Source organism: Scyliorhinus torazame, chromosome 17, assembly GCF_047496885.1.
Source record: "Scyliorhinus torazame isolate Kashiwa2021f chromosome 17, sScyTor2.1, whole genome shotgun sequence".
Taxonomy (NCBI): Eukaryota; Metazoa; Chordata; class Chondrichthyes; order Carcharhiniformes; family Scyliorhinidae; genus Scyliorhinus; species Scyliorhinus torazame.
In genome coordinates this window covers 92,443,960-92,471,101 of record NC_092723.1, presented here as the reverse complement: position 1 = coordinate 92,471,101, position 27,142 = coordinate 92,443,960, and the positions used below count along the sequence as shown (strand labels likewise).

Sequence of the window (27,142 nt, the reverse complement as noted above, 5' to 3'; positions counted from 1 at the left end):
CCCCTTATCTATCAAAAACCTATCTATCTACGTCTTAAGATTTAGCCTCGACAGCCTTCTGCGGCATCTTCATCTGTTTTAAAGGATAATCCTTTAGTATGAGATGGTGTCCTCTAGTTTTAGTTTTTCTTACTAGTGGAAACATCCTCTCCACGTCAACTCTATCCAGGTTTCACAGTATCCTGTAAGTTTCAATTATATCCCCCCATATCCTTCTGAATCCCAATGAGGGCAGACCCAGAGTGCTCAACCGCTCCTCATATGACAAGCTCTTCATTCTTGTAAACCTCCTCTGGACCCTTTTCAAGGTCAGCACATCCTTTCTTAGATATGGGGTCCAAATCTGCTCACAATATTCCAAATGGGGTCTGACCAGCCTCAAAAGTACATCCCTGCTCTTGTATTTTAGCCCTCTGGACATGAATGCTAACATTGCATTTGCTTTCCTAACTTCCAACTGAACCTGCTAAGAGAATCTTGGGGCAGCACAGTGGTGCAGTGGTTAGCACTGCTGCCTCACTGCACTGAGGTCCCAGGTTCACTGTCCGTGTGGAGTACAGGCCCTTCGGCCCACGATGTTGTGCCGACCATTTATCCTAATCAAAGATCAATCTAACCAGCACCCCTTCAATTTACTGCTGTCCATGTGCTGCCCAGGGGACTTATCTATACTTATGCTTTTCAAAATTTCCAGCACATCCTCCTTCTTAATATCAACCTGTTCGAGTTGATTAACCTGGTTCACACTATTCTCATGAGCAACAAGGTCCCTCTCTCGAGTGAATACTGAAGCAAAATATTCATTTAGGGCCTCCCCCATCTCCTCAGACTCTAGGCACAAGTTCCCTCCACGATCTCGGATCGGCCCTACTCTCACTCTGATCATCCTCTTATTTCTCACATAAGTGTAGAACGCCTTGCAGTTTTCCCTAATCCTTCCCACCAGGGCTTTTTCCTGCCCCCTTCTAGGTCTCCTAAATCCATTTTTGAGTTCCTTCCTGGCTATCTTGTAATCCTCTCGAGCCGTGCCAGATCCTTGCTTCCTCAACCTTACTTCTTCCTCTTGACTAGAAGCTCCACTTCTCTTGTCATCCAAGGCTCCTTCACCTTACCATTCCTTGTCTTAGTGGGACAAAACTATCCAGCATTCGCAGCAAGTGCTCCTTAAACAACCCCCACATTACTGTTGTGCATTTCTCCAAGAACAATTGTTCCCACTTTATGCTCCTCAGCTCCTGTCTAATAGCAGTATAATTTCCCCTCCCCCAATTAAATACCTTCCCATACTGTCTGTTCCTATCCCTCTCCATGACTGTGGTAAAGGTCAAGGAGTTGTGGTCACTGTCACCAAAATGCTCTCCCACCGAGACATCGGACACCTGGTTTGTTGCCGAGCACCAAGCCCAATATGGCCTCCTCCTAGCCGGCCTATCTACCTATTGAGTCAGGAATCCTTCCTGTACACCTGACAAAATCTGCTCCATCCAAACCAGTTGCAGTAAGGCGGTTCCAGTCAATATTAGGGAAGTTGAAGTCTCCCATGACAACTCTGTTGCTTCTGCCGCCCAATCTGTTCCTCTCTCTGTCCCTGTAGAAAACTCCCAATAAAGTGACTGCTCCTTTCTTGTTTCTGACTTCCACCCATACTGACTCAGTAGACAAACCCTCCTCAACTACCTCTTTTTCTGCAGCTGCGATGCACTGCCTAATTAACAGTGCCAGAAAACATCTAAAACCCGGGACATCTAACAACCATTCCTGCCCCTGTGAAATCCATGTCTCTGTAGTTCCAAGTACTGATCCATGCTCTATTCCTCTCCCTTATTCCTGACACTCCTTGCATTGAAACACACACTTTAACCCATTCCACTGAGTGCAAATTTGCCCTATCAACTGTCACAGACTCGCTGCATACTATTTCTGCCTGTTCAACAGCTACCCTATCCTCTCATCATAGCTCTGGTTCCCACCCCCCTGCCAAACTAGTTTAAACCCTCCTGAAGAGCTCTAGCAAACCTCCCACCCAGGATATTTGTGCCCCTCCAGTTTAGGTGCAATCCATCCTTCATGTACAGGTCCCACCTTCCCCAGAAGATATCCCAATGATCCACATATCTGAAGCCTTCCCTCCTGCACCAGTCCTGTAGCCACGTGTTCCGCTGCACTCACTCTGTTCTTTGCCTCACATTTTTCCACATTGTATTCCATCTGCCACTTCTTTGCCCACTCTCCTAGCCTATCCAAGTCTTTCTGCAGCCCCCCAACTTCCTCAATACTACCGGTCCCTCTGCATATTGGACAGGGTGGCACAGTAGCTAACATTGTTGCTTCACAACATGAGGGACCTGGGTTTGAATCCTGGCTTGGGTCACTGTGCGGAGTCTGCACGTTCTCCCCGTGTCTGCATGGGTTTCCCGGTTTCCTCCCACAGTCCAAAGATGTGTTGTTAGGTGGATTGAACATTCAGAATTCTTCCTCAGTACACCCGAACAGGCGCCGTCGTGTAGCAACTAAGGGATTTTCACAGTAACTTCATTGCAGTGTTAATGTAGCCCACTTGTGACACTAATATAGATTATTATATCTTTGTATCATCTGCAAATTTAGCAACAGTGCCCTCGGTTCCTTCTTCCAGATCATTAATGTATATTGTGAAAACCTGTGGTCCCAGTACCGACTCGAGGCTGCCATCCTGAAAGTCCCCTTTATCTCTACCCTACATTCTGCCAGTTAGCCAATCCAGGACCACCATGGGCTCTTAACTTATTTAACAGCCTCCAATGCTGCACCTTGTCAAAGGCCTTCTGGAAATCTAAATAAATCAGTCCACTGGTTCTCCTTTGTCCAACTTCCATATTACCTCCTCAAAGAATTCTAACCAGTTTGTCAGACATGGTCTCCCCTTGACAAAGCCGTGCTGACTCAGTCCTATTTTATCATGCACTTCCAAGTACTCCGCGATCTTTAATAATGGACTCTAACATCTTACCAATGACCAAAGTCAGGCTAACAGGCCTATAATTTCCCATCTTCTGCCTCCCTCCCTTAAAGAGGGGTGTTACATTAGCCACTTTCCAGTTCGCTGGGACCCTTCCTATCTCCTTTAGAACCCTGGGGTGTAGCCCATCCGGTCCAGGTGACTTATCCACCTTCAGACTTTTCAGTTTCCCCAGAACCACCTTCTTCGTGATGGCCACTTCACTCACTTCTGCCCCGATTCTCCTGGAGTTCAGGGATCCCACTGGCGTCTTCCACCGTGAAGACTGATTAAACTATTCAGTTCCTCGTCATTTGTTTCCTGTTTTCTAGTAGTCCAATGTCAATTCTTGTCTCTCTCTTACCTTTTATACGTTGGGAAATACTCTTCCGATCTTATTTTATATTACTGGCTAACTTACACTCATATTTCATCTTCTCCCCACTTCTTGCTTTTTTAGTTTTAAAGGCTTCCCAATCCTCTGGCTTCACACTAATCCTAGCCACGTTGTACACTTTTTCTTTTGCTTTTATTATGTCCTCTTGGACTTACGTCGTCAGCCAGGGATGCCTCATCCTCCTCCTTGCTTAATAATGCTCCCTAAGGGTTAGAACATAGAACATTACAGTGCAGTTCAGGCCCTTCGGCCCTCGATGTTGCGCCGACCTGTGAAACCACTCTAAAGCCCATCTACACTATTCCCTTATTGTCCATATGTCTATCCATATGAATGCCCTTAGTGTTGGCGAGTCCACTACTGTTGCAGGCAGGGCATTCCACCCCCTTACTACTCTCTGAGTAAAGAACCTACCTCTGACATCTGTCCTATATCTGTCTCCCCTCAATTTAAAGCTATGTCCCCTCGTGCTAGACATCACCATCCGAGGAAAAAGGCTCTCACTGTCCACCCTATCCAATCCTCTGATCATCTTGTATGCCTCAATTAAGTCACCTCTTAACCTTCTTCTCTCTAACGAAAACAGCCTCCAGTCCCTCAGCCTTTCCTCATAAGATCTTCCCTCCATACCAGTCAACATTCTGGTAAATCTCCTCTGCACCCTTTCCAATGCTTCCACATCCTTCCTATAATGCGGCGACCAGAATTGCACGCAATACTCCAAATGCGGCCGCACCAGAGTTTTGTACAGCTGCAACTTGACCTCATGGCTCCGAAACTCAATCCCTCTACCAATAAAAGCTAACACCCAGTACGCCTTCATAACAACCCTCTCAACCTGGGTGGCAACCTTCAGGGATCTACGTACATGGACACCGAGATCTCTCTGCTCACCCACACTGCCAAGAATCTTACCATTAGCCCAGTACTCTGTCTTCCTGTTATTCCTTCCAAAATGAATCACCTCACACTTTTCTGCATTAAACTCCATTTGCCACCTCTCAGCCCAGCGCTGCAGCTTATCTATGTCCCTCTGTAACTTGTAACATCCATCCGGACTGTCCACAACTCCACCGACTTTAGTGTCATCTGCAAATTTACTCACCCATCCTTCTACGCCCTCCTCCAGGTCATTTATAAAAATGACAAACAGCAGTGGCCCCAAAACAGATCCTTGTGGTACACCACTAGTAACTGGACTCCAGTCTGAACATTTCCCATCAACAACCACCCTTTGTCTTCTTCCAGCTAGCCAATTTCTGATCCAAACTGCTAAATCACCCTGAATGCCATGCCTCCGTATTTTCTGCAGGAGCCTACCGTGGGAAATCTTATCAAACGCTTTACTGAAATCCATATACACATCAACTGCTTTACCCTCATCCACCTGTTTGGTCACCTTCTCAAAGAACTCAATAAGGTTTGTGAGGCACGAACTACCCTTCATAAAACCGTGTTGACTATCTCTAATCAAATTATTCCTTTCCAGATGATTATACATCCTATCTCTTATAAACCTTTCCAAGACTTTGCCCACAACAGAAGTAAGGCTCACTGGTCTATAGTTACCGGGGTTGTTCTACTCCCCTTCTTGAACAAGGGGACATTTGCTATCCTCCAGTCTTCTGGCACTATTCCTGCAGACAAAGATGGCTTAAAGATCAAAGCCAAAGGCTCAACAATCTCCTCCCTAGCTTCCCAGAAAATCTTATGATAAATCCCATCCAGCCCAGGGGACTTTTTTTTTCACACTTTCCAGAATTGCTAACACCTCCTCCTTCTGAACCTCAAGCCCTTCTAGTCTAGTAGCCTGAATCTCAGTATTCTCCTCGACAACATTGTCTTTTTCCTGTGTGAACACTGATGAAAAATATTCATTCAGCACCTCGCCTAACTCCTCGGACTCCACGCACTCTTCCCACTACTGTCCTTGACTGGCCCTACTCTTACCCTAGTCATTTGTTTATTCCTTCACCTTAAGTTCCCTAATCAGGTCTGCCTCATTACACATCACTGAATCCAGAATTGCCTGTTCCCTAGTAGGCTCTGCCACAAGCTGCTCCAAAAAAACATCTCATAGACATTCCACAAATTCCTTTGCTTGGGACCCACTACCAATGTGATTTTCCCAGTCCACCATGATTATTGTAATATTTCTTTTCTATCTCCTGATTTATTTTCTGCCTCACATCCTGACTACTGCTAGGGGGCCTGTACATAACTCCCATCAGGGTCTTTTTACCTTTGCGATTCCTCCACTCTACCCACAGAGATTCTATGCCTTCTGTTTCTATATCGTTTCTTGCTATCGATTTAGCTTCATTCCTTACTAACAATGCAACCCACCCCCTTTGCCCATCTGCCTGTCCTTTCGATAGGACATACATCCTTGGATATTTAGATCCCAGCCCTGATCCCCTTGCAGTCACTTCTCTGTGATGCCCACATCGTACTGGCTAACGATAATGATGGAATATTAGTAGTTATTTAGGTCACTGCTAAACTTTGTCAATCATAGTTTGGGAGTTAATGTCCTAACGCTCCTGATGTCCTAATGTTCATGGCAGGAACCTGCCTATAATCTCTGCCACCCGACGCCAGGAATTTGAGCATAAGTTATTCCAGGTTGTGGCAATTATACTTAATGGGTACAAAAAAAACTTATGACCTAAGAACAGAATAGCTGTCACACGTTATTTTGTCACACTATTGTGTGAGAAACTTGAAAAGAGGCATTGAGCACAACTCATTTAATTCTAATTTTTCTTGAAGAATGTCAGTTGGGCAAACACTTAGGTTTCATGATATATTTTGAGAAGCTCTATTTTTGTTGATCCGTTGTAGGGAAACACCTTGCTTGTAGGACCTGTAATCACTTGGTGTCCAATTCCAACTCCATCTGTTTTGAAAATAAAAAATATTTTTTGATTGAAGCTTTATTTTTCTTTATAACATTTTCTAACACAGGGGCATCAAACTCAATTTCCAGTGTGGATCTGACATCCTGTCACATTGAACCCAAGTTATCTGAACACATCTGTTCACCCTTTTGTGTGTAATAATCGGTGTGACGCTCGAACACAGTGAAATCCTTGTTCGTTGGTTCTCCAGGGACCAGGTATTGCTGGAATGAAGCAACTTTCAGCATTGCACAGTTCCAACTTGAGAAATTGTAAAAAAAATTCTGAAAATGGTTTGTGGAGGAGCTGTTGCCAAGGGACAGTTAAACCCCAAACACTACTTCAGTGTTTGCCTCCCTCCTTCCTCCTCTAACCAAAATAAACAGTCACTGTCAGGACCACAAACAGGAGAAAGAAAAATAGAGGGCAAGAGTGCGCTATTACATCTGGGATGCTGAGCACTTCATAGGCAAGAGTAGGCGGTCAGACCTAATGTGCAGGCAGAGAGTGCAGGAGTCTCCTTGGGCCATTCTCCTCGTAAACAAGTATACCGTTGATCATTCAGGTGAAAGCAGCAGTAGCCAGATCTGGAACACAGCAGGAAAGACGGAAGATAAACAGGACCATAGTGATGGGGTACTCGATAGTTCGGGGGGCAGACAGCAGATTCTGTGGCCGCAAAACAGGAATTCAGGATGGTGTGTTGCCTTCCGGGTGCCAGGGCTGCAGTACATTCTCAACGGGGAGGGGGAGCAGCCAGAAGTCGTTGTGCACGTTGGCATAAATGACATAAATAGAAATAGGGATGAGGTCCTGAGGAGTGATTACAGAGAGCGAGCAGAAAGGTTAAGAAGCAGGACCTCGAGGTGGTAATCTCTGGATTACATCCAGTGCCACGTGCTACTGAGGGTAAGAACAAGAGAATATGGTGGATGAATGTGTGCTAAAGAGCGCAGAGAGAGAGGGCGAAACTTCAATAAAGAGCACAATGAGAGAGGGCGAGACTTCAGTAAAGAGTCCAGAGAGAGGGCGAGACTTCAGTAAAGAGTACGGCGAGAGAGAGAGAGGCGAGACTTGAATAAAGAGTGCGGAGAGAGAGAGAGAGTCTCCTGGCCCTGATGGAATGCATCCTCGAGTGCTAAAAGAGATGGCTAGGGAAATTGTAAATGCACACGTGATAATTTACCAAAATTCACCAGACTCTGGAGTGGTCCCGGCGGATTGGAAATTAGCAAACGTGACACCACTGTTTAAAAAAGGAGGTAGGCACAAAGCGGGTATTTATAGGCGAGTTAGCTTATCTTCGGTAGTAGGGAAGATGCTGGAATCTATCATCAAGGAAGAAGTAGCGAGGCATTTGGATGGAAATTGTCCCATTGGGCAGACGCAGCATGGGTTCATAAAGGGCAGGTCATGCCTAACCAATTTAGTGGAATTTTTTGAGGACATTACCAGTGCGGTAGATAACGGGGAGCCAATGGATGTGGTATATCTGGATTTCCAGAAAGCTTTTGACAAGGTGCCACACAAAAGGTTGCTGCATAAGATAAAGATGCATGGCATTAAGGGTAAAGTAGCAGCATGGACAGAGGATTGGTTAATTAATAGAAAGCAAAGAGTGGGGATTAATGGGTGTTTCTCTGGTTGGCAATTAGTAGTTAGTGGTGTCCCTCAGGGGTCAGTGTTGGGCTCACAATTGTTCACAATTTACATAGATGACTTGGAGTTGATGTTCAAGTGCAATATGACCAAGTTTGCAGATGGTACTAAGATGGGTGGTAAAGCAAAAAGTGCAGAGGATACCGGAAGTCTGCAGAGGGATTTGGATAGGTTACGTGAATGGGCTAGGGTCTGGCAGATGGAATACTATGTTGCCAAATGTGAGGTAGGAATTTTGGTAGGAATAACAGCGAATAAAAGGGAGTCACTTTAGAACAGAGATGAGGAGAAATGTCTTCAGCCAGAGTGTGGTGGGTCTGTGGAATTCATTGCCACAGAGGGTGGTGGAGGCCGGGACGTTGAGTGTCTTTAAGACAGAAGTTGATAAATTCTTGATTTCTCGAGGAATTAAGGGCTATGGAGAGAGAGCGGGTAAATGGAGTTGAAATCAGCCATGATTGAATAGTGGAGTGGACTCGATGGGCCGAATGGCCTTACTTCCGCTCCTATGTCTTATGGTCTTATAAAAGGGATTATTTAAATGATAAATATTAAAACATGCTGCTGTGCAGAGAGACCTGGGTGTGCTAGTGCATGAGTCGCAAAAAGTTGGTTTACAGGTACAACAGGTGATTCAGAAGGCAAATGGAGTTTTGTCCTTCATTGCTCGAGGGATGGAGTTTAAGACTAGGGAGGTTTTGCTGCAATTGTATAAGGTGTTAGTGAGGCCACACCTGGACTAGTGTGTTCAGTTTTGGTCTCCTTACCTGAGAAAGGAGGTACTGGCGCTGGAGGGTGTGCAGAGGAGAGTCACTAGGTTAATCCCAGAGTTGAGGGGGTTGGATTACGAGGAAAGGTTGAGTAGACTGGAACTGTACTCGTTGGAATTTAGAAGGATGTGGGGTGATCTTATAGAAACATATAAAATTATGAAGGGAATAGATAGGATAGATGCGGGCAGGCTGTTTCCACTGGCGGGTAAAAGCAGAATTTAGGGGCATAGACTCAAAATAAGGGGAAGTAGATTTATGACTGAGCGTAGGAGGAATTTCTTCACCCAAAGAGTTGTGAATCTATGGAATTCCTTGCCCGGTGAAGCAGTTGAGGCTCCTTCATTAAATGTTTTTAAGCTAAAGATAGATAGTTTTTTTAAGAATAAAGGGTTATGGTGTTCCGGCCGGAAAGTGGAGCTGAGTCCACAAAAGATCAGCCACGATCTCATTGAATGGCAGAGCAGGCTCGAGGGGCCAGATGGCCTACTCCTGCTCCTAGTTCTTATGTAAAGAGGGTGCAGGGGGCAGGGATTCAGATTCTTAGATCATTGGGATCTTTTCTGGGGCAGAGGTTATCTGTTAAGAGGGACTGGTTGCATCTGGGGGGCAGATTTGTTGGTACTACAAGGGAGGATTAAACTAGATTGGCAGGGGGTGGGATCCTCATCAGCAGGGAAGGAAATGAAGGGTTGAAAGGAGATGCAGTACTCAGCAACAGCAAGCTGAATAGGCATGGGAGGCAGGAGCACAGCAGGGAGCGGGGAAAACCTGATGGATTAAATTGCATCTATTTCAATGCAAGAGGGCTGACAGGTAAGGCTGCTGAACTCAGGGCATGGATAGGTACGTGGGACTGGGATATTATAGCCATAACTGAAACATGGCTAAGGCAGGGACAGGACTGGCAGCTTAATGTTCCAGGGTACAGGTGCTTAGGCAGGACAGAGGTAGAGGAAAGAGAGGAGGACGAGTTGCATTTTTGATTAAGGGAAGCAACACGGCAGTAGGCAGAGATGAAATAACCAAGGGATCATCCGGTGAGGCATTGTGGGTGGAACTAAGAAATAAGAAGGGGATGGTGACCTTATCGGTGTTGTACGATAGACCCACAAATATCAGCAGGAATTTGAAGAACAAATATGCAGGGAGATAGGAGCAATATGGTTTTCACAGTTGGGGATTTTAATTTTCCTGCCATAGACTGGAAGTGCTGAGGGTTAAGGGCTTAGATGGGGTAGAATTTGTTAAGTATGTTCAGGAAAGTTTCCTCAAGCAGTTTGTGGAGGGTCCCACTCGGGAAAGGACAAAACTTGACCTACTCTTGGGAAATAGGACAGGGCAAGTGACTGAGGTTACAGTGAGGGGCCACTTTGGGACCAGTGACCATAGTTCTATTAATTTTAAAATAGTTATGGAAAGGGACAAAACTGGTCCACATGTGCAAGTTCTAAATTGGGGCAAGACAAATTTTGATGGAATTAGACAGGAGCTTGCAAGGGTTGATTGGAGAATCTTGTTTGAGGGCAACTTAGAAGTCTTTAAAAGTGAAATAGCTAGACTTCAGGGTCTATATGTTCCTGTTAGGATGAAGAGCAAGGCTGGCAGGAGTAGGGAACCCGAGATGACAAAACATATTGAGGTTTTGGCCAGGAAAAAGGCCCACATCCAAGCAGCTGGAATTAAGGGATTCCCTGGAGGTGTACAGGGGGTACCGAATACTCAAGAAGGAAATTAGGAAGGCAAAAAGACGACATGAGGTAGTTTTGGCTGAGAGGATTAAGGTGAATCCAAAGGGATTCTTCAAGTATATTAAAGGGGAAAAAAATAACAAGAGAGAATAGGACCCCTCAAGGACCAAAGTGTGGAACCGCAGGATATAGGCAAGGTTCTCAATGAATATTTCTACTCTGTGTTTACCATGAAGAGAGACATGAAGACTTGGGAACCTGGAAGGTTAGTGGCGATATATTGGGGACAGTTCACATTAGAGTAGAGGAGGTGATGGAAGGATTAAAATGTATGAAGATGGATAAATCTCCTGGCCCTAACCAGGTATTTCCAAGAACACGCATGAGGCTAGAGAAGAAATTGTGGGAGCCTTGGCTTGGCTGAGATATTTGCATCATCATTAGCCAGGGGTGAGGTACTAGAAGACTGGAGGGTAGCAAATGTTGTGCCCTTATTTAAGAAGGGCTGCAAAGAAAAACCTGGGAATTATAGACCAGTAAGCCTGACATTTGTGGTGGGTAAATTACGAGAGAGGATTCTGAGGGATAAGATATACAGGCATTTAGAAAGACAGGGTTTGATTAGGAGTAATCAGCATGGGTGATATTGCTTTACAAATTTGTTAGTTCTTTGATGAAGTGACCAAGACGGTTGATGAAGGCAGGGTGATAGACGTAGTCTATATGGACTTCAGTAAGGTCTTTGATGTAGTTTCACATGGTGGGCTGCTCTGGAAGGTTAGATCACATGGAATCCAGGGAGAGCTGGCAAATTAATTGGCTTGATGGTCGGAAGCAGAGGGTAATGGTGGAAGGATGCTTGTTGGCCTGGAGGCCTGTGACTAGTGGTGTGCCTCAGGGGTCAGTGCTGGGCCCATTGCTGTTTGTTATCTATATCAACAATTAGGATGCGAATGTACAAGGCATGAGCAATAAGTTTGCAGAAGACACTAAAATAGGTGGTATTGTAGACAGTGAGGAAGGTTGTCAAAAATTGCAGCAGGGTCTTGATCAGCTGGGAATATGGGCCGACAAATGGCAAATGGTGTTCAATACAGATAAGGGTGAGGTGTTGCATTTTGGAAAGTCAAATCAAGGTTAGGTGGATTGGCCATGCTAAATTGCCTTATTGTCCAAAATGGTGAGGTGGGGTTACTGGGATCGGGTTGAGGTGTGGGCTTGGGTAGAGTGCTCTTTACATGACCCGGTGCAGACTCAATGGGCCAAATGGCCTCCTTCTGCGCTGTAAATTCTATGATTCTAAGGTAGGACTTCCACAGTGAATGGTAAGGCCTTCGGGAGTATCGTGGAATAGTCCAACCTTGGAGTTCAGGTGCACGATTCTCTAAAGGTGGGGTCACAAGTAGATAGGGCAGTGAAGGCGGCTTTCGGCCTGCTGGCCTTCATCAGTCAGGGCACTGAGAATAGAAATTGGGAAGTTATGTTGCAGTTGTACAGGACGTTGTTGAGGCCGCACCTGGTGTATTGTGTTCAGGTTTAGTCACCTTGCTATAGGAAAGATGTTATGAAACTGGAAAGAGTGCAGAAGAGATTTACAAGGATGTTGCCAGGACTCAAGTGACTGTCTTAAAGGGAGAGATTAGAAGTTGATAAATTCTTGATTTCTCAAGGAATTAAGGGCTATGGAGAGAGAGCGGGTAAATGGAGTTGAAATCAGCCATGATTGAATGGTGGAGTGGACTCGATGGGCCGAATGACCTTACTTCCACTCCTATGTCTTCTGGTCTTATTAGACAGGCTGGGACTTTTTTGCTTGGAGCGTAGGAGACTGAGGGGTGATCGTAGAGATCATGAGAGGCATGGATAGGGACTTCCGGTGGCGGCCATGAGCGGGTAGGTTGCGTAATCGGCAGCTTCCGCCGTGAATCGGAGCTGCTGATTGGCTGTTCCGGGGAAAATTTGCAATAGTGCATTACGGTCACTGTATCTAGAAGGTGGCTTGTGGAGGAGCTGTTGTCAAGGGACAGTTAAACCCCAAACACTTCTTCAGTGTTTCCCTCCCTACCTCCTCCTCTAACCAAAAGAAAAAGACAATCACTGTAAGAATCCCAGCCGAGTAAAGATCAAGAGGGAGACTCGAGGGCAGGTAGAAGTAGAAATAAGTTGAACCGTGAAGTCACAGCCTACAGGTAAGTGACTGCTGGTGACTGGTAAGTAGTTTTTATTTTCCCTGAGGTGTTCTCGTGCGGGGCGCAGTGAGTGCTTGCTGAGAAGGGGAGTAAAATTTTTTTTAAACTTACTGTTGGGAGTTTCCAGCTGAATCCGGTCGGAGTGAGGACAGGGTGACTGCTGGGTAAGTAGTAAAGATTTAAATTGTTTGCGCGGGCCCATAACAGCTGATTGCTGTTCTCGTGCGGGGCGCAGTGGTTGCTGGCTAAGTGTTTTATTTTTACCTGTATTTAAGTTGGGCGGTTCCAAAACCCCGGACAATACAATTGTAGTGTCCCCCACCCTTCCACCTCCTCTAACCCAAGGGGTAGAGTGAATAACTGGTAAGCTCTTTCTTCTTTTTTCTTGTTTTATCTAGAGGGGATGGCAGGGAAGGCAGTGCAATGTTCCTCCTGCAGAATGGTTGAGGTGAGTGATGCCGTCAGTGTCCCTGCTGATTTCACCTGTGGGAAGTGCACCCATCTCCAGCTCCTCAGAAACCACGTTAGGGAACTGGAGCTGTAGCAAGATGAACTTCGGATCATTCGGGAGGCAGAAGAATCAAGATAAAGGGTGACGGTGAGAGGGCTGGGAGGAAGCAGTTAGTGCAGGGATCCTCTGTGGTTGTTCCCCTCAGTAATAAGTATACCGCTTTGGATACTGCTGAGGGGGACGACCTACCAGGGGTAAACCACGGTGAACGGATCTCCAGCACTAAGTCCGTCCCTGTGGCGCAGAAGGGAAGGAGGGAGAGGAGAGCAATAGTTATTGGGGAATCGGTAGTTAGAAGGACAGATAAATGGTTCTGTGGCAACAAAAGAGACTCAAGGATTGCATGTTGCCTCCCGGGTGCCAGGGTCCGTGACGTCTCAGACCGTGTTTTCAGAATCCTTGGGGGGGGGGGGGGGGGGGGGGGGGGGGGGGAAAGAGAGTCAGTCACAAGTCGTGGTACACATCGGTACCAACGACATAGGTAAGAGAAGGGACGGGGATTTAAAACAGGAATTTAGGGAGCGACGGTGGAAGCCGAGAGCCAGGACAAACCATGTTGTCATCTCTGGTTTGTTGCCGGTGCCACGTGCTAGTGAGGTGAGGAACAGGGAGAGGGTGCAGATAAACACGTGGCTGCAGGGATGGAGTAGGAGGGAGGGTTTCAGTTACGTGGATAATTGGAGCACCTCCTGGGGAAGGTGGGACCTGTACAGACAGGACGGTTTGCACCTGAACCAGAGGGGCACCAATATCCTGGGAGGGAAATTTGCTACGGCTCTTCGGGGGGTTTAAACTAATTTGTCAGGGGGATGGGAAAACGAGCTGTGGTCCAGAAGCCAGTGTTGAGAGTAGTGAGGTACTGAGGAGGGTATCAAGGTCGCAGGAGTGTACCGGCAGACAGAAAAGTGGGTTGAAGTGTGTCTACTTCAATGCAAGGAGCATCCGGAATAAGGTAGGTGAACTTGGAGTGTGGATTGGTACTTGGGACTAAGATGTTGTGGCCATTACGGAGACATGGCTAGAACAGGGACAGGAATGGTTGTTGGAAGTTCCAGGGTATAGATGTTTCAGTAAGAGTAGGGAGGGTGGTAAAAGAGGTGGATGAGTAGCATTATTAATCAAGGATAGTTTAACGGCTGCAGAAAGGCAGTTCGAAGGGGATCTGCCTACTGAGGCAATATGGGCCGAAGTTAGAAATAGGAAAGGAGCGGTCACGTTATGAGTTTTCTATAGGCCCCCAAATAGTAATAGAGATGTGGAGGAAGAAATTGCAAAACAGATTTATGGATAGGTGTGGAGGTCTCAGGGTAGTTGTCATGGGTGACTTTAACTTTCCAAATATTGATTGGAACCTTCATAGGTCAAAGAGTTCGGATGGGGCAGTTTTTGTCCAGTGTGTGCAGGAGGGTTTCCGAACACAATATGTGGATAGGCCGACAAGAGGGGGGGGGCCACATTGGATTAGGTACTGGGTAATGAACTGGGCCAAGTCGATTTCAGCGGGAGCAGTGCGCAAGTGATTTCTGGGAGGTAAGTCTCTCCTTTAAAAACACTTATCTTTGCAGGAGCAGGCCAGTCGATTTCAGCGGGAGCGGTGCGTTAGTGATTTCTGGGAGACCTTCACAGGAGCAGCCTAGTCAATTTCAGCGGTAAACACTTACCTGGTCCCGTTTTCGGTCCCTCTTTGCTGTTTTTTAAAAAAAAATTTAGTGTTTAAGGCGGGAACAGGAAGTTCGACCCGCGGACTTCTGGGAAGACCCTCACCAATAAATTCTGGTGCAGAGGAAACCCGAGACACTACACCTGTAGTGTCTCCCACCCGCCCTCCTCCTCTAACCTAATAATAAAACCCTTTGGTGTGAGGTAAGTACCATATTTTATTATTATTATTTTATTTTATTTTTTAAAAATTTAATTTAGTTGTTAGCCAGATCTTGGTAGAAAGTTAGAGGGATGGCAGGGAAGGGAGTGCAATGTTCCTCCTGCAGGATGTTTGAGGTGAGGGATGCCGTTAGTGTCCCTGCTGATTTTACCTGCAGGATGTGCTGCCATCTCCAGCTCCTCCAAGACCGAGTTAGGGAACTGGAGCTGGAGTTGGAAGAACTTCGGATCATTCGGGAGGCAGAGGGGGTCATAGATAGCAGCTTCAGGGAATTAGTTACTCCAAAGATTGGAGATAGATGGGTAACTGTAAGCGGGACTGGGAAGAAGCAGTCAGTGCAGGGATCCCCTGCAGTCGTTCCCCTGAGAAACAAGTATACCGCTTTGGATACTTGTGGGGGGAGGACTTACCAGGGGTAAGCCATGGGGTACGGGCCTCTGGCACGGAGTCTGTCCCTGTTGCTCAGAAGGGAAGGGGGGAGAGAAGCAGAGCATTAGTAATTGGGGACTCGATGGTCAGGGGCACAGATAGGAGATTTTGTGGGAGCGTGAGAGACTCACGTTTGGTATGTTGCCTCCCAGGTGCAAGGGTACGTGATGTCTCGGATCGTGTTTTCCGGGTCCTTAGGGGGGAGGGGGAGCAGCCCCAAGTCGTGGTCCACATTGGCACTAACGACATAGGTCGGAAAGGGGACAAGGATGTCAGGCAGGCTTTTAGGGAGCTAGGATGGAAGCTCAGAACTAGAACAAACAGAGTTGTTATCTCTGGGTTGTTGCCCGTGCCACGTGATAGTGAGATGAGGAATAGGGAGAGAGAACAATTAAACACGTGGCTACAGGGATGGTGCAGGCGGGAGGGATTCAGATTTCTGGATAACTGGGGCTCTTTCTGGGGAAGGTGGGACCTCTACAGACAGGATGGTCTACATCTGAACCTGAGGGGCACAAATATCCTGGGGGGGGGGGGGGGGGGGGGAGATTTGTTAGTGCTCTTTGGGGGGGGGGGGGGGGGGGTTTAAACTAATGCAGCAGGGGCATGGGAACCTGGATTGCAGTTTTAGGGTAAGGGAGAGGTCAGGAGCACAGATTTGACGTCGCAGGAGGGGGCCAGTGTTCAGGTAGGTGGTTTGAAGTGTGTCCACTTCAATGCCAGGAGTATACGAAATAAGGTAGGGGAACTGGCAGCATGGGTTGGTACCTGGGACTTCGATGTTGTGGCCATTTCGGAGACATGGATAGAGCAGGGACAGGAATGGATGTTGCAGGTTCCGGGGTTTAGGTGTTTTAGTAAGCTCAGAGAAGGAGGCAAAAGAGGGGGAGGCTAGTCAAGAGCAGTATTACGGTGGCGGAGAGGATGCTAGATGGGGACTCATCTTCCGAGGTAGTATGGGCTGAGGTTAGAAACAGTAAAGGAGAGGTCACACTGTTGGGAGTCTTCTATAGGCCTCCAAATAGTTCTAGGGATGTAGAGGAAAGGATGGCGAGGATGATCCTGGATAAGAGCGAAAGTAACAGGGTAGTTATTATGGGAGACTTTAACTTTCCAAATATTGACTGGAAAAGATATAGTTCGAGTACATTAGATGGGTCGTTTTTTGTACAGTGTGTGCAGGAGGGTTTCCTGACACAATATGTTGACAGGCCAACAAGTGGCGAGGCCACGTTGGATTTGGTTTTGGGTAATGAACCAGGCCAGGTGTTGGATTTGGAGGTAGGAGAGCACTTTGGGGACAGTGACCACAATTCGGTGACGTTTACATTAATGATGGAAAGGGATAAGTATACACCGCAGGGCAAGAGTTATAGCTGGGGGGAAGGGCAATTATGATGCCATTAGACGTGACTTGGGGGGGATAAGGTGGAGAAGTAGGCTGCAAGTGTTGGGCACACTGGATAAGTGGAGCTTGTTCAAGGATCAGCTACTGCGTGTTCTTGATAAGTATGTACCAGTCAGGCAGGGAGGAAGGCGTCGAGCGAGGGAACCGTGGTTTACCAAAGAAGTGGAATCTCTTGTTAAGAGGAAGAAGGAGGCCTATGTGAAGATGAGGTGTGAAGTTTCAGTTGGGGCGATGGATAGTCACAAGGTAGCGAGGAAGGACCTAAAGAGAGAGCTAAGACGAGCAAGGGGGGGGGACATGAGAAGTATTTGGCAGTTAGGATCAAGGAAAACCCAAAAGCTTTCTATAGGTATGTCAGGAATAAGCGAATGACTAGGGAAAGAGTAGGACAAGTCAAGGACAGGGATGGGAAGTTGTGTGTGGATTCTGAAGAGATAGGCGAGATACTAAATGAATATTTTTCGTCAGTATTCACTCAGGAAAAAGATAATGTTGTGGAGGAGAATGCTGAGACCCAGGCTAATAGAATAGATGGCATTGAGGTACGTAGGGAAGAGGTGTTGGCAATTCTGGACAGGCTGAAAATAGATAAGTCCCCGGGTCCTGATGGGATTTATCCTAGGATTCTCTGGGAGGCCAGGGAAGAGATTGCTGGACCTTTGGCTTTGATTTTTATGTCATCATTGGCTACAGGAATAGTGCCAGAGGACTGGAGGATAGCAAATGTGGTCCCTTTGTTCAAAAAGGGGAGCAGAGACAACCCCGGCAACTATAGACCGGTGGGTCTCACGTCTGTAGTGGGTAAAGTCTTGGAGGGGATTATAAGAGACAAGATTTATAATCATCTAGATAGGAATAATATGATCAGGGATAGTCAGCATGGCTTTGTGAAGGGTAGGTCATGCCTCACAAACCTTATCGAGTTCTTTGAGAAGGTGACTGAACAGGTAGACGAGGGTAGAGCAGTTGTTGTGGTGTATATGGATTTCAGCAAAGCGTTTGATAAGGTTCCCCACGGTAGGCTATTGCAGAAAATACGGAGGCTGGGGATTGAGGGTGATTTAGAGATGTGGATCAGAAATTGGCTAGCTGAAAGAAGACAGAGGGTGGTGGTTGATGGGAAATGTTCAGAATGGAGTTCAGTTACAAGTGGAGTACCACAAGGATCTGTTCTGGGGCCGTTGCTGTTTGTCATTTTTAATCAATGACCTAGAGGAAGGCGCAGAAGGGTGGGTGAGTAAATTTGCAGACGATACTCAAGTCGGTGGTGTTGTCGATAGTGTGGAAGGATGTAGCAGGTTACAGAGGAATATAGATAAGCTGCAGAGCTGGGCTGAGAGGTGGCAAATGGAATTTAATGTAGAGAAGTGTGAGGTGATTCACTTTGGAAGGAATAACAGGAATGCGGAATATTTGGCTAATGGTAAAGTTCTTGGAAGTGTGGATGAGCAGAGGGATCTAGGTGTCCATGTACATAGATCCCTGGAAGTTGCCACCCAGGTTGATAGGGTTGTGAAGAAGGCCTATGGAGTGTCGGCCTTTATTGGTAGAGGGATTGAGTTCCGGAGTCATGAGGTCATGTTGCAGCTGTACAAAACTCTGGTACGGCCGCATTTGGAGTATTGCGTACAGTTCTGATCACCGCATTATAGGAAGGACGTGGAGGCTTTGGAGCGGGTGCAGAGGAGATTTACCAGGATGTTGCCTGGTATGGAGGAAAGGCTGATGGACTTGAGGTTGTTTTCGTTGGAGAGAAGAAGGTTAAGAGGAGACTTAACAGAGGCATACAAAATGATCAGAGGGTTAGATAGGGTGGACAGTGAGAGCCTTCTCCCGCGGATGGAAATGGCTGGCACGAGGGGACATAGCTTTAAACTGAGGGGTAATAGATATAGGACAGAGGTCAGAGGTAGCTTCTTTACGCAAAGAGTAGTGAGGCCGTGGAATGCCCTACCTGCTACAGTAGTGAACCCGCCAACATTGAGGGCATTTAAAAGTTTATTGGATAAACACATGGATGATAATGGCATAGTGTAGGTTAGATGGCTTTTGTTTCGGTGCAACATCGTGGGCCGAAGGGCCTGTACTGCGCTGTATCGTTCTATGTTCTATAAGTGTTAGATTTGTTTGTGGGAGAGCACTTTGGAGATAGTGACCACAATTCGGTGTCTTTCACTATTGCAATGGAGAGGGATAGGGCCATACGGCAGGGCAAGGTTTATAATCGGGGGAGGGGTAATTATGTTGCGATTAGGCAAGAATTAGGGAGCATAAGATGGGAACAGAAACTGTGAGGAAAAGGCACAAATGAAAAGTGGAGCTTGTTCAAGGAACAAATACTGCATGTCCTTGATAGATATGTCCCTGTCAGGTAGGGAGGAAATGGCCGTGTGAGGGAACCATGGTTCACAAAAGGGGTTGAATGTCTTGTCAAGAGGAACTGGGAAGCGTATGTAAGGATAAGAAAACAAGGTTCATTTGGGTCGCTCGAGGGTTACTAGCTATCAAGGAATGAGCTAAGAAAAAAGGGCTGAGGAGAGCTAGGAGGAGGTATGAGAAGTCCTTGACGGGTCGGATCAAGGAAAACCCCAAGGCTTTTTACTCTTATGTGAGAAAAAAAGAATGACCAGGGTGAGGTTAGGGCCGGTCAAGGACAGTAGTGGGAACTTGTGCATGGAGTCAGAAGAAATAGGAGAGGCGTTGAATGAATACTTTTCTTCAGTGTTCACCAAGGAGAGGGGCCATGTTTTTGAGGATGAGTGTGTGATACAGGCAGGTAGGCTGGAGGAGGTAGATGTTCTGAGGAAGGATGTATTAGCAATTTTGAACAACCTTCGGGTCGACAAGTCCCCTGGGCCAGATGGAATATATCCAAGGATTCTTTGGGAGGAGATTGCAGAGCCTTTGGCTTTGATCTTTGGGTCCTCACTGTCCACGGGGACAGTGCCAGAGGACTGGAGAATGGTGAATGTTGTTTCTCTGTTCAAGAAAGGGAATAGGAATCACCCTGGTAATTATAGGCCGGTTAGTCTTACTTCGGTGGTCGGTAAGATAATGGAAAAGGTCCTGAAGGAAAGGATTTATGATCATTTAGACAGATGCAGCTTAATCCGGGATAGTCAACAAGGATTTGTGAAGGGTAGGTCTTGCGATTCAAATTTGATTGCATTCTTTGAGGAGGCAACTAAGTGTGAAGATGAAGGTAGAGCAGTTGATGTCGTATACATGGATTTTAGTGAGGCATTTGATAAGGTTCCCCATGGTCGGCTTATGAAGAAAGTAAGGAGGTGTGGGATAGAGGGAAATTTGGCCAATTGGCTATCACATAGCAGACAGAGGGTGGTGGTGGATGGAAAACTTTCAGACTGGAGACCAGTTACCAGCGGTGTACCACAGGGATCAGTGCTGGGTCCTCTGCTATTTGTGATTTTTATCAATGACTTGGAGGAGGGGACTGAAGGGTGGGTCAGTAAATTTGCTGATGACACCAAGATTGGTGGAGTAGTGGATGAGGTGGAGGGCTGTTGTCGGCTGCAAAGAGACATTGATAGGATGCAGAGCTGGGCCGAAAAATGGCAGATGGAGTTTAACCCTGATAAGTGCGAGGTGATTTCGTCTATGTCCTATGTTCTATGTCCACAGATCTCTGAAGGTTGCCACTCAAGTGGATAGAGCTGTGAAGAAGGCCTATAGTGTTAGTGTTTATTAACAGGGGGATTGAGTTTAAGGGCCGTGCGGTTATGCTGCAAATGTACATGATCCTGGTGAGACCACATTTGAAGTATTGTGTGCAGTTCTGGTCACCTCACTATAGGAAGGATGTGGAAGCATTGGAAAGGGTGCAAAGGAGATTTACCAGGATACTGGTTTGCAGGATAGGTCTTATGAGGAAAGGTTGAGGGAGCTAGGGCTTTTCTCTTTGGAGCGGAGGAGGATGAGATGCGACGTAATAGAGGTTTATAAGATGATGAGGGGGATAGATAAAGTGGATTTTCAGAGACTATTCCCTCGGGTGGATGTAGCTGTTACAAGGGGGCATAACTATAAGGTGCAGAGTGGGAGATATAGGAGGAATGTCCGAGGTAGGTTCTTTACTCAGAGTGGTTAGGGTGTGGAATGGACTGCCTGCTGTGATAGTGGAGTCGGACACTTTAGGAACTTTCGAGCGGTTATTGGATAGGCACATGGAGCATACCAGAATGACAGGGAGTGGGAAAGCTTGATCTTGGTTTCGGACAATGCTCGGCACAACATCGAGGGCCGAAGGGCCTGTTCTGTGCTGTACTGTTCTATGTTAAGGAAGCCCAAAACTAACGAACCGCCGAGGGCTATGGTGGTACGGTTTCACCGCTTCTCAGACAAGGAACGTGTCTTGCGATGGGCTAAAAAGAAGCGGAGCAGCAGGTGGGAGAACAGCGTAATTCGCATTTCCCAGAACCTGGGAGCAGAACTGGCCAAGAGGCGCGCTGGATTTAACCATGCTAAGGCAGCCCTCCACAACAAAGGGGTGAAGTTCGGACTGCTGTATCCGGCGAGGCTTTGGGTCACGTATCAAGATCGTCACCACTACTTTGATACACCGGACGAGGCGTGGACATTTATCAAGCAGGAAAAGTTGCACTTGAGCTAAAGGACAGCCGTACTGGGACAAAACGCTCTGGTGGGGATGTTAATTGTTTGATAGCCGGAGGGAGCTATGTTATGTTGTTTCCCTTTTTGTTCCCTATTTCTCTGGCCATGTTCTCAGCTTTTGTGGAGTTCAATCCTAACCCTATACTCAGGGCTGCTCTTCAGGCATCTGGGGCAGTTTCTTTTGTGGGGCCGGGTTAGCGCCCGGGGTTTGTTGTTTGTTTCACTGGTGGGGGGGGGGGGGGGGGGGGGCAAATCTTCTTTGGGGGCTGTTAAGGTAGTTAAGTTGAGCTTTTCAGAGGAAGGGAGGGGCCCGAGTAATGAGACAACAGGACGATCGGAGACAGGGGCAGGAGATTCCGGGGTCAGCTTACTCAAGAGTAATGGGGGAAGAGTTGGTGTTAAGCTCCACATTCAAAGAATCATGCTCTACCATTTCCGTCAACTCCAGCATGGTGCCACCACAAAATGTATCTTCTCCTCATGCCCCCACACCTCTGGTGCTTGACTTGGGGGATTGGGATCGTGGGGCTGTTGGGGGGGGGGGGGAATGCTGTTTTGCTGACAGAAAAGGGGCCAACTTGGGGGAACAGATGGAGAGTCGGGGTGGGGGGGGGTGTGGTGGCCTCCAATGGGAGGGCTCGAGTAAGCGGGGGATGTGGGCTCGTGGCTGGCTGAAAAAGGGGGATGGCTAGTCGGCAGGGGAGGGGGGGTTTAACCCCCCATCCAAGCTGATCACGTGGAATGTGAGGGGTCTGAATGGGCCGGTCAAGAGGGCTCGCGTGTTCTCGCACCTAAAGGGGTTAAAGGCAGACGTAGCCATGCTACAGGAGACGCACCTAAAACTCTCAGATCAAACAAGATTGAGAAAGGGGTGGGTGGGCTAGGTGTTCCATTCGGGGCTGGATTCAAAGACCAGAGCGGTAGCAATTCTGGGCAATAAGCGGGTGGCATTTGAGATAGGGAGTATTGTGGCTGATAAAGGGGGCAGATACATAATGGTTAGTGGGAAGCTGCAGGGGCCCCGGGTGGTGCTAGTGAACGTCTATGCCCCGAACTGGGATGACGTGGAATTCATGAGACGCATGCTGGGTGAAATTCTGGACTTAGACTCACACAATTTGATCATGGGGGGTGATTTCAACACAGTCATTGACTCTGTATTGGACCGGTCAAAGCCCAAGTCAGGAAAGTGACCAGCAGCGGCTAAGGAACGGAGGGGTTTCATGGAATAGGTGGGGGGGGCGTAGACCCATGGAGGTTCACTCGGTCGAGGGCGAAGGAGTTCTCTTTTTTCTCCCACGTCCACAAAGTTTATTCCCGTATAGATTTCTTTGTTGTGAGCAGGGCGTTAACCCCAAGGGTGGAGGGGACGGAATCGTCGGCCATTGCAGTCTCTGATCATGCTCCGCACTGGGTGGATTTGCGACTTGGTGAAGAGAGAGGACAGCGCCCATTATGGAGGCTAGATGTGGGACTGGTAGCGGATGACGAGGTTTGTGGGTGGATAAAGAGGAACTACTTGGAAACTACTGACATGGGAGAGGGAACGGAGACTACGGTTTGGGAGGGTCTGAAGGCAGTTATTAGAGGGGCGTTAATCTCGATCAGATCCCATAGGGAGAAGAAAGAAAGAGCGGAGAGAGAGGCGCTAGTTGAGGAGATACTCAGAGGAGACTGGAGTTACGCGGAGGCCCCCGAGACAGGGCTATTGAAAGAGCGCCGGTGACTGCAGGCGGAGTTTGATTTGCTGACCACAGGGAAAGTGGTAGCAAAGCTGAGGAAGGTGAAAGGGGCTGTCTATGAATATGGGGAGAAAGCGAGTAGAATGCTGGCGCACCAACTTCGTAGGAGGGAGGCGGCCAGGGGAATTGGGGAAGTTCGGGATAAGGATGGTAACACGGTCTTGGACCCAGAGGGGGTGAATGAAGTCTTTAGGGTGTTTTATGTAAATTGTACGAGTCAGAACCCCTGGCGGGAGGGGAAGGGATGAAGCAATTCATGGACCAATTGAGGTTTCCAAAGGTGGAAGAGGATCTGGTGGAGGGACTGGGGGCCCCGATAGAGTTGGAGGAGATTGTTAAGGGCCTAGGGAGCATGCAGTCAGGCAAGGCCCCGGGGCCGGACGGCTATCCTGTAGAATTCTACAAGAGATTTTTGGAACTGTTGAGTCCCCTCCTGCTAAGGACCTTCAAATGAGGCTAAAGAAAGAGGGACCCTCCCCGCAACAATGTCACAGGCTTCGATTTCACTCATCCTCAAACGGGAGAAAGATCCGCTACAATGTGGGTCCTATAGACCGATATCGTCCTTGAACGTGGACGCCAAATTGCTGGCCAAGATCTTGGCTGCTAGAATTGAGGACTGTGTCCCAGGGGTGATTGGGGAGGATCAGATAGGCTTTGTTAAGGGCAGGCAATTGAACTCCAATTTACGGAGGCTCCTAAACATTATTATGATGCCCTCAGAGGGAGGTGAGGCAGAAGTAGTGGCTGCGATGGATGCAGAGAAAGCCTTTGACCGGGTGGAATGGGAGTACCTGTGGGAAACGCTAAGGAGGTTTGAATTCGGTGAGGGATTCATAGAGTGGGTCCAGCTACTTTATCAGGCACCCGTAGCAAGTGTATGCACGAACAGGGTGAGGTCGGAATACTTTAGGCTCCATCGAGGGACGTTATTATTAGCCCTTGCAATAGAGCCGTTGGCCATAGCGCTGTGGGCTTCAAAGAACTGGCAGGGGTTGGTTCGGGGGGGGGGGGGCGGAGCATCGGGTCTCGCTCCATGCGGATGATCTGCTCCTGTACATTTCGGACCCACTAGAGGGGATGGGGGAGGTCATGCAGATTTTGAGGGACTTCGGCAATATTTCGGGGTACAAATTAAACGAGAAGAAAAGCGTGATGTTTGTGATCCAAGCTAAAGGGCAGGAGAAGCTGGGAGAGCTTCCGCTTAAGATGGTGGAGAAGAGCTTTCGGTAGCTAGGTATACAGGTGGCTCGAAACTGGGATGCCCTCCACAAGCTTAATTTATCCCGGCTGGTAGAGCTGGAGGGGGACTTTAAAAGGTGGGACATGCTCCCGCTTTATCTAGCGGGGAGGGTGCAGACCGTTAAGATGACGGTCCTCCCAGGATTTCTGTTCGTCTTCCAGTGCCTTCCCATCTTCAACCCCAAGTCCTTCTTTAAGCAGGCGAACAAGATCATCTCGGGATTTGCTTTTGCAGCTACTATTGGGCGGCTAACATAGCCATGATTAGGAAATGGATACTGGGGGAGGGGTCAGCGTGGGAGCGGTTAGAGGCGTCCTCATGCAAAGGCAAAGGTTTAGAGGTTCTCGCCGGCGCGCTACTCCTCAAGTCCGGTGGTGGCGGCAGCATTAAGGATCTGGGGTCAGTGGAGAAGACACAGGGGTGGAGGGAGCCTCAGTTTGGACCCCGATAGCGCTGGAGGAGAAATTCAATTTGCCCCCTGAAAATGCCTTCAGGTACCTTCAGGTATGTGCCTTCCTGAAAAAAAAGGTCGTGACATTTCTGTTGCTACCCCCACGCAGGATAAAAGATAGGGTGGTCTCCGGCACCTGGGTAGGGGAGGGGAAGTTGTCGGACATCTACCAGGAACTACAGGAGGCGGAGGAAGCCCCAGTGGGGGAAACTGAAGGGCAAGTGGGAGGAGGAGCTGGATGCGGGCCTGTGGGCAGATGCCCGAAACAGGGTTAATTCCTCTTCATCATGTACCAGGCTTAGCTTAATCCAGTTTAAGGTGGTCCACCCGGCACACATGATGGCAACCAGAATAAGCAAGTTGTTTGGGGTTGAGGATAGATGTGTGAGGTGTGCGGGAAGTCCAGTAGATCATGTCCATATGTTCTGAGCATGCCCGGCTCTTAAGGGATTCTGGCAGGAATTTGCTAAGGCAATGTCCAAGATCTCAGACACGCGGGTGGTGCCGAGTCCAGAGATAGCGATCTTTGGTGTGTCAGACGTTCCGGGAGTTCAGGAAGCGAAAGAGGCCGACGTATTGGCTTTTGCCTCCTTGGTAGCCCAGAGACGGATCTTGTTAATGTGGAGGGACTCGAAGCCCCCGAGTGTGGAGACCTGGATTGGTGACATGGCTGGGTTTCTCAGTCTCGAGAAAATAAAGTTTGCCTTGAGAGGGTCCATTACAGGGTTCTCTCGGAGGTAGCAGCCGTTCCTCGACTTTCCAGGAGAGCACTAAATGTCAGCAGCAGCAGTAACTCGGGGTGGTGGGGAAATTCTACATATTAGTGTTCTTTTTCTGTATATAACGTCAACGTTTACCTTATTGTGTTAAATGTTGTGAATGGTTATGCAAAAATTATGTTTTGATAAAAATCTGAATAAAAATAATTTTTTTTAAAAAATGGGACGCATGAGAGGGTGAATGCATTCATTCTTTTTCCCAGGATTGGGGAATTGAGAACTAGAGAGAGAGAGGTTTAAGTTATGAGGGGAAAGAATTAATGGGAACCTGAGGAGCAATTTTTTTTTTACACAGAGGGTGGTGTGTATGTGGAATGAGCTGCCGGAGGAAGTGGTTGAGAACATTGACAACATTTAAAAGGCATTTGGATAGGTACATGGATAGGGAAGATTTAGAGGGATATGGGCCAATGGGCAAATGGGTTTAGTTTAGATGGGCTTTTTAGTTGGCATGGACCAGTTTGGGCCAAATTGCCTGTCTCCGTGCTGTAGATTCTATAAATAACTTATGGAAAGGACACCTGAAAATTGGGATCTTGATGAATGTCATAAGGGAGCAAATTATAACCACCTGGAACACACTGCCTACGAGTGCAGAAACATTGATTCCAAAAGGAAATTGGATGGACACCTGAAAGAAATAAGCCTGTGGGGTGATGAAACAGAATGTAGAAATGGACTGGATGGGGCCATATGTTTTGAAGTGTGTTAAGGCTGCATGAGATCAAGAAGGACATGGAGTGACAGAGCACCATAGGAACTGATTGTTGAAAAAGGGCCAAACTTCTAACATACTGGTAGTTAACACAATGATAATAGAGTAATCCTTTGTTACACGAGGGAGCTATTATGAAATTAGGTCCAAAAATGAGGCCCCATTGTGGCAGGCAATTTAGGGGTTAAACAGACTGAAGGGATAAAACCTGCTAGCACAGAGTCAGAAGGACAGTTATTTTAGTCAGAAGGACAGTTATTGGCCCATTCAAACTTAAACTCAGAATAATAATAATCTTTATTGTCACAAGTAGGCTTACATTAACACTGCAATTAAGTCATTATGAAAATCCCCTAATCGCCACACTCCAATGCCTGTTTGGGTACACAGAGGATGGGTACATCCAGAATGTCTAAATCACCTAACAGTACATCTTTCGGGACTTGTGGAAGGAAACCGGAGCACCTGGAGGAAACCCACGCAGACACGGGGAGAAAGTGCAGACTCTGCACAGAAAGTGACCTGAGCGGGAATGAAACCTGGGACCCTTGCGCTGTGAAGCAACAGTGCTAACTGCTTGTGCCACCCCATTGTTCTTCGAGACACTCTTGTCTGACCAGCTCTTAGCTCATTAGAGTCTGATGGCAAAGATGTCTGTCAATGGGAGGTTAATTGTTCATTAATAGCATGGCTTTATTCTTTTCGATGAACATAGAACATACAGTGCAGAAGGAGGCCATTCAGCCCATCGAGTCTGCACCGACCCA

The 27,142-nt window shown here is 47.5% G+C and overlaps 1 protein-coding gene across 5 annotated transcripts in view; it reads right to left on the bottom strand.

Moving 5' to 3' along the window:
- Positions 1 to 6,109: 6,109 nt before the first annotated feature.
- The window catches only part of eef2kmt (eukaryotic elongation factor 2 lysine methyltransferase), a 79,832-nt gene continuing 58,799 nt past the window's right edge, over positions 6,110 to 27,142 (bottom strand). For all 5 annotated transcript variants that reach the window (XM_072480742.1, XM_072480741.1, XM_072480743.1 and 2 more), the window contains one exon: positions 6,110 to 6,273. In XM_072480742.1, coding sequence (XP_072336843.1) covers positions 6,174 to 6,273 — 100 coding nt within the window. In that variant the 3' untranslated portion in view covers positions 6,110 to 6,173. The remainder of the gene's footprint in view (positions 6,274 to 27,142) is intronic.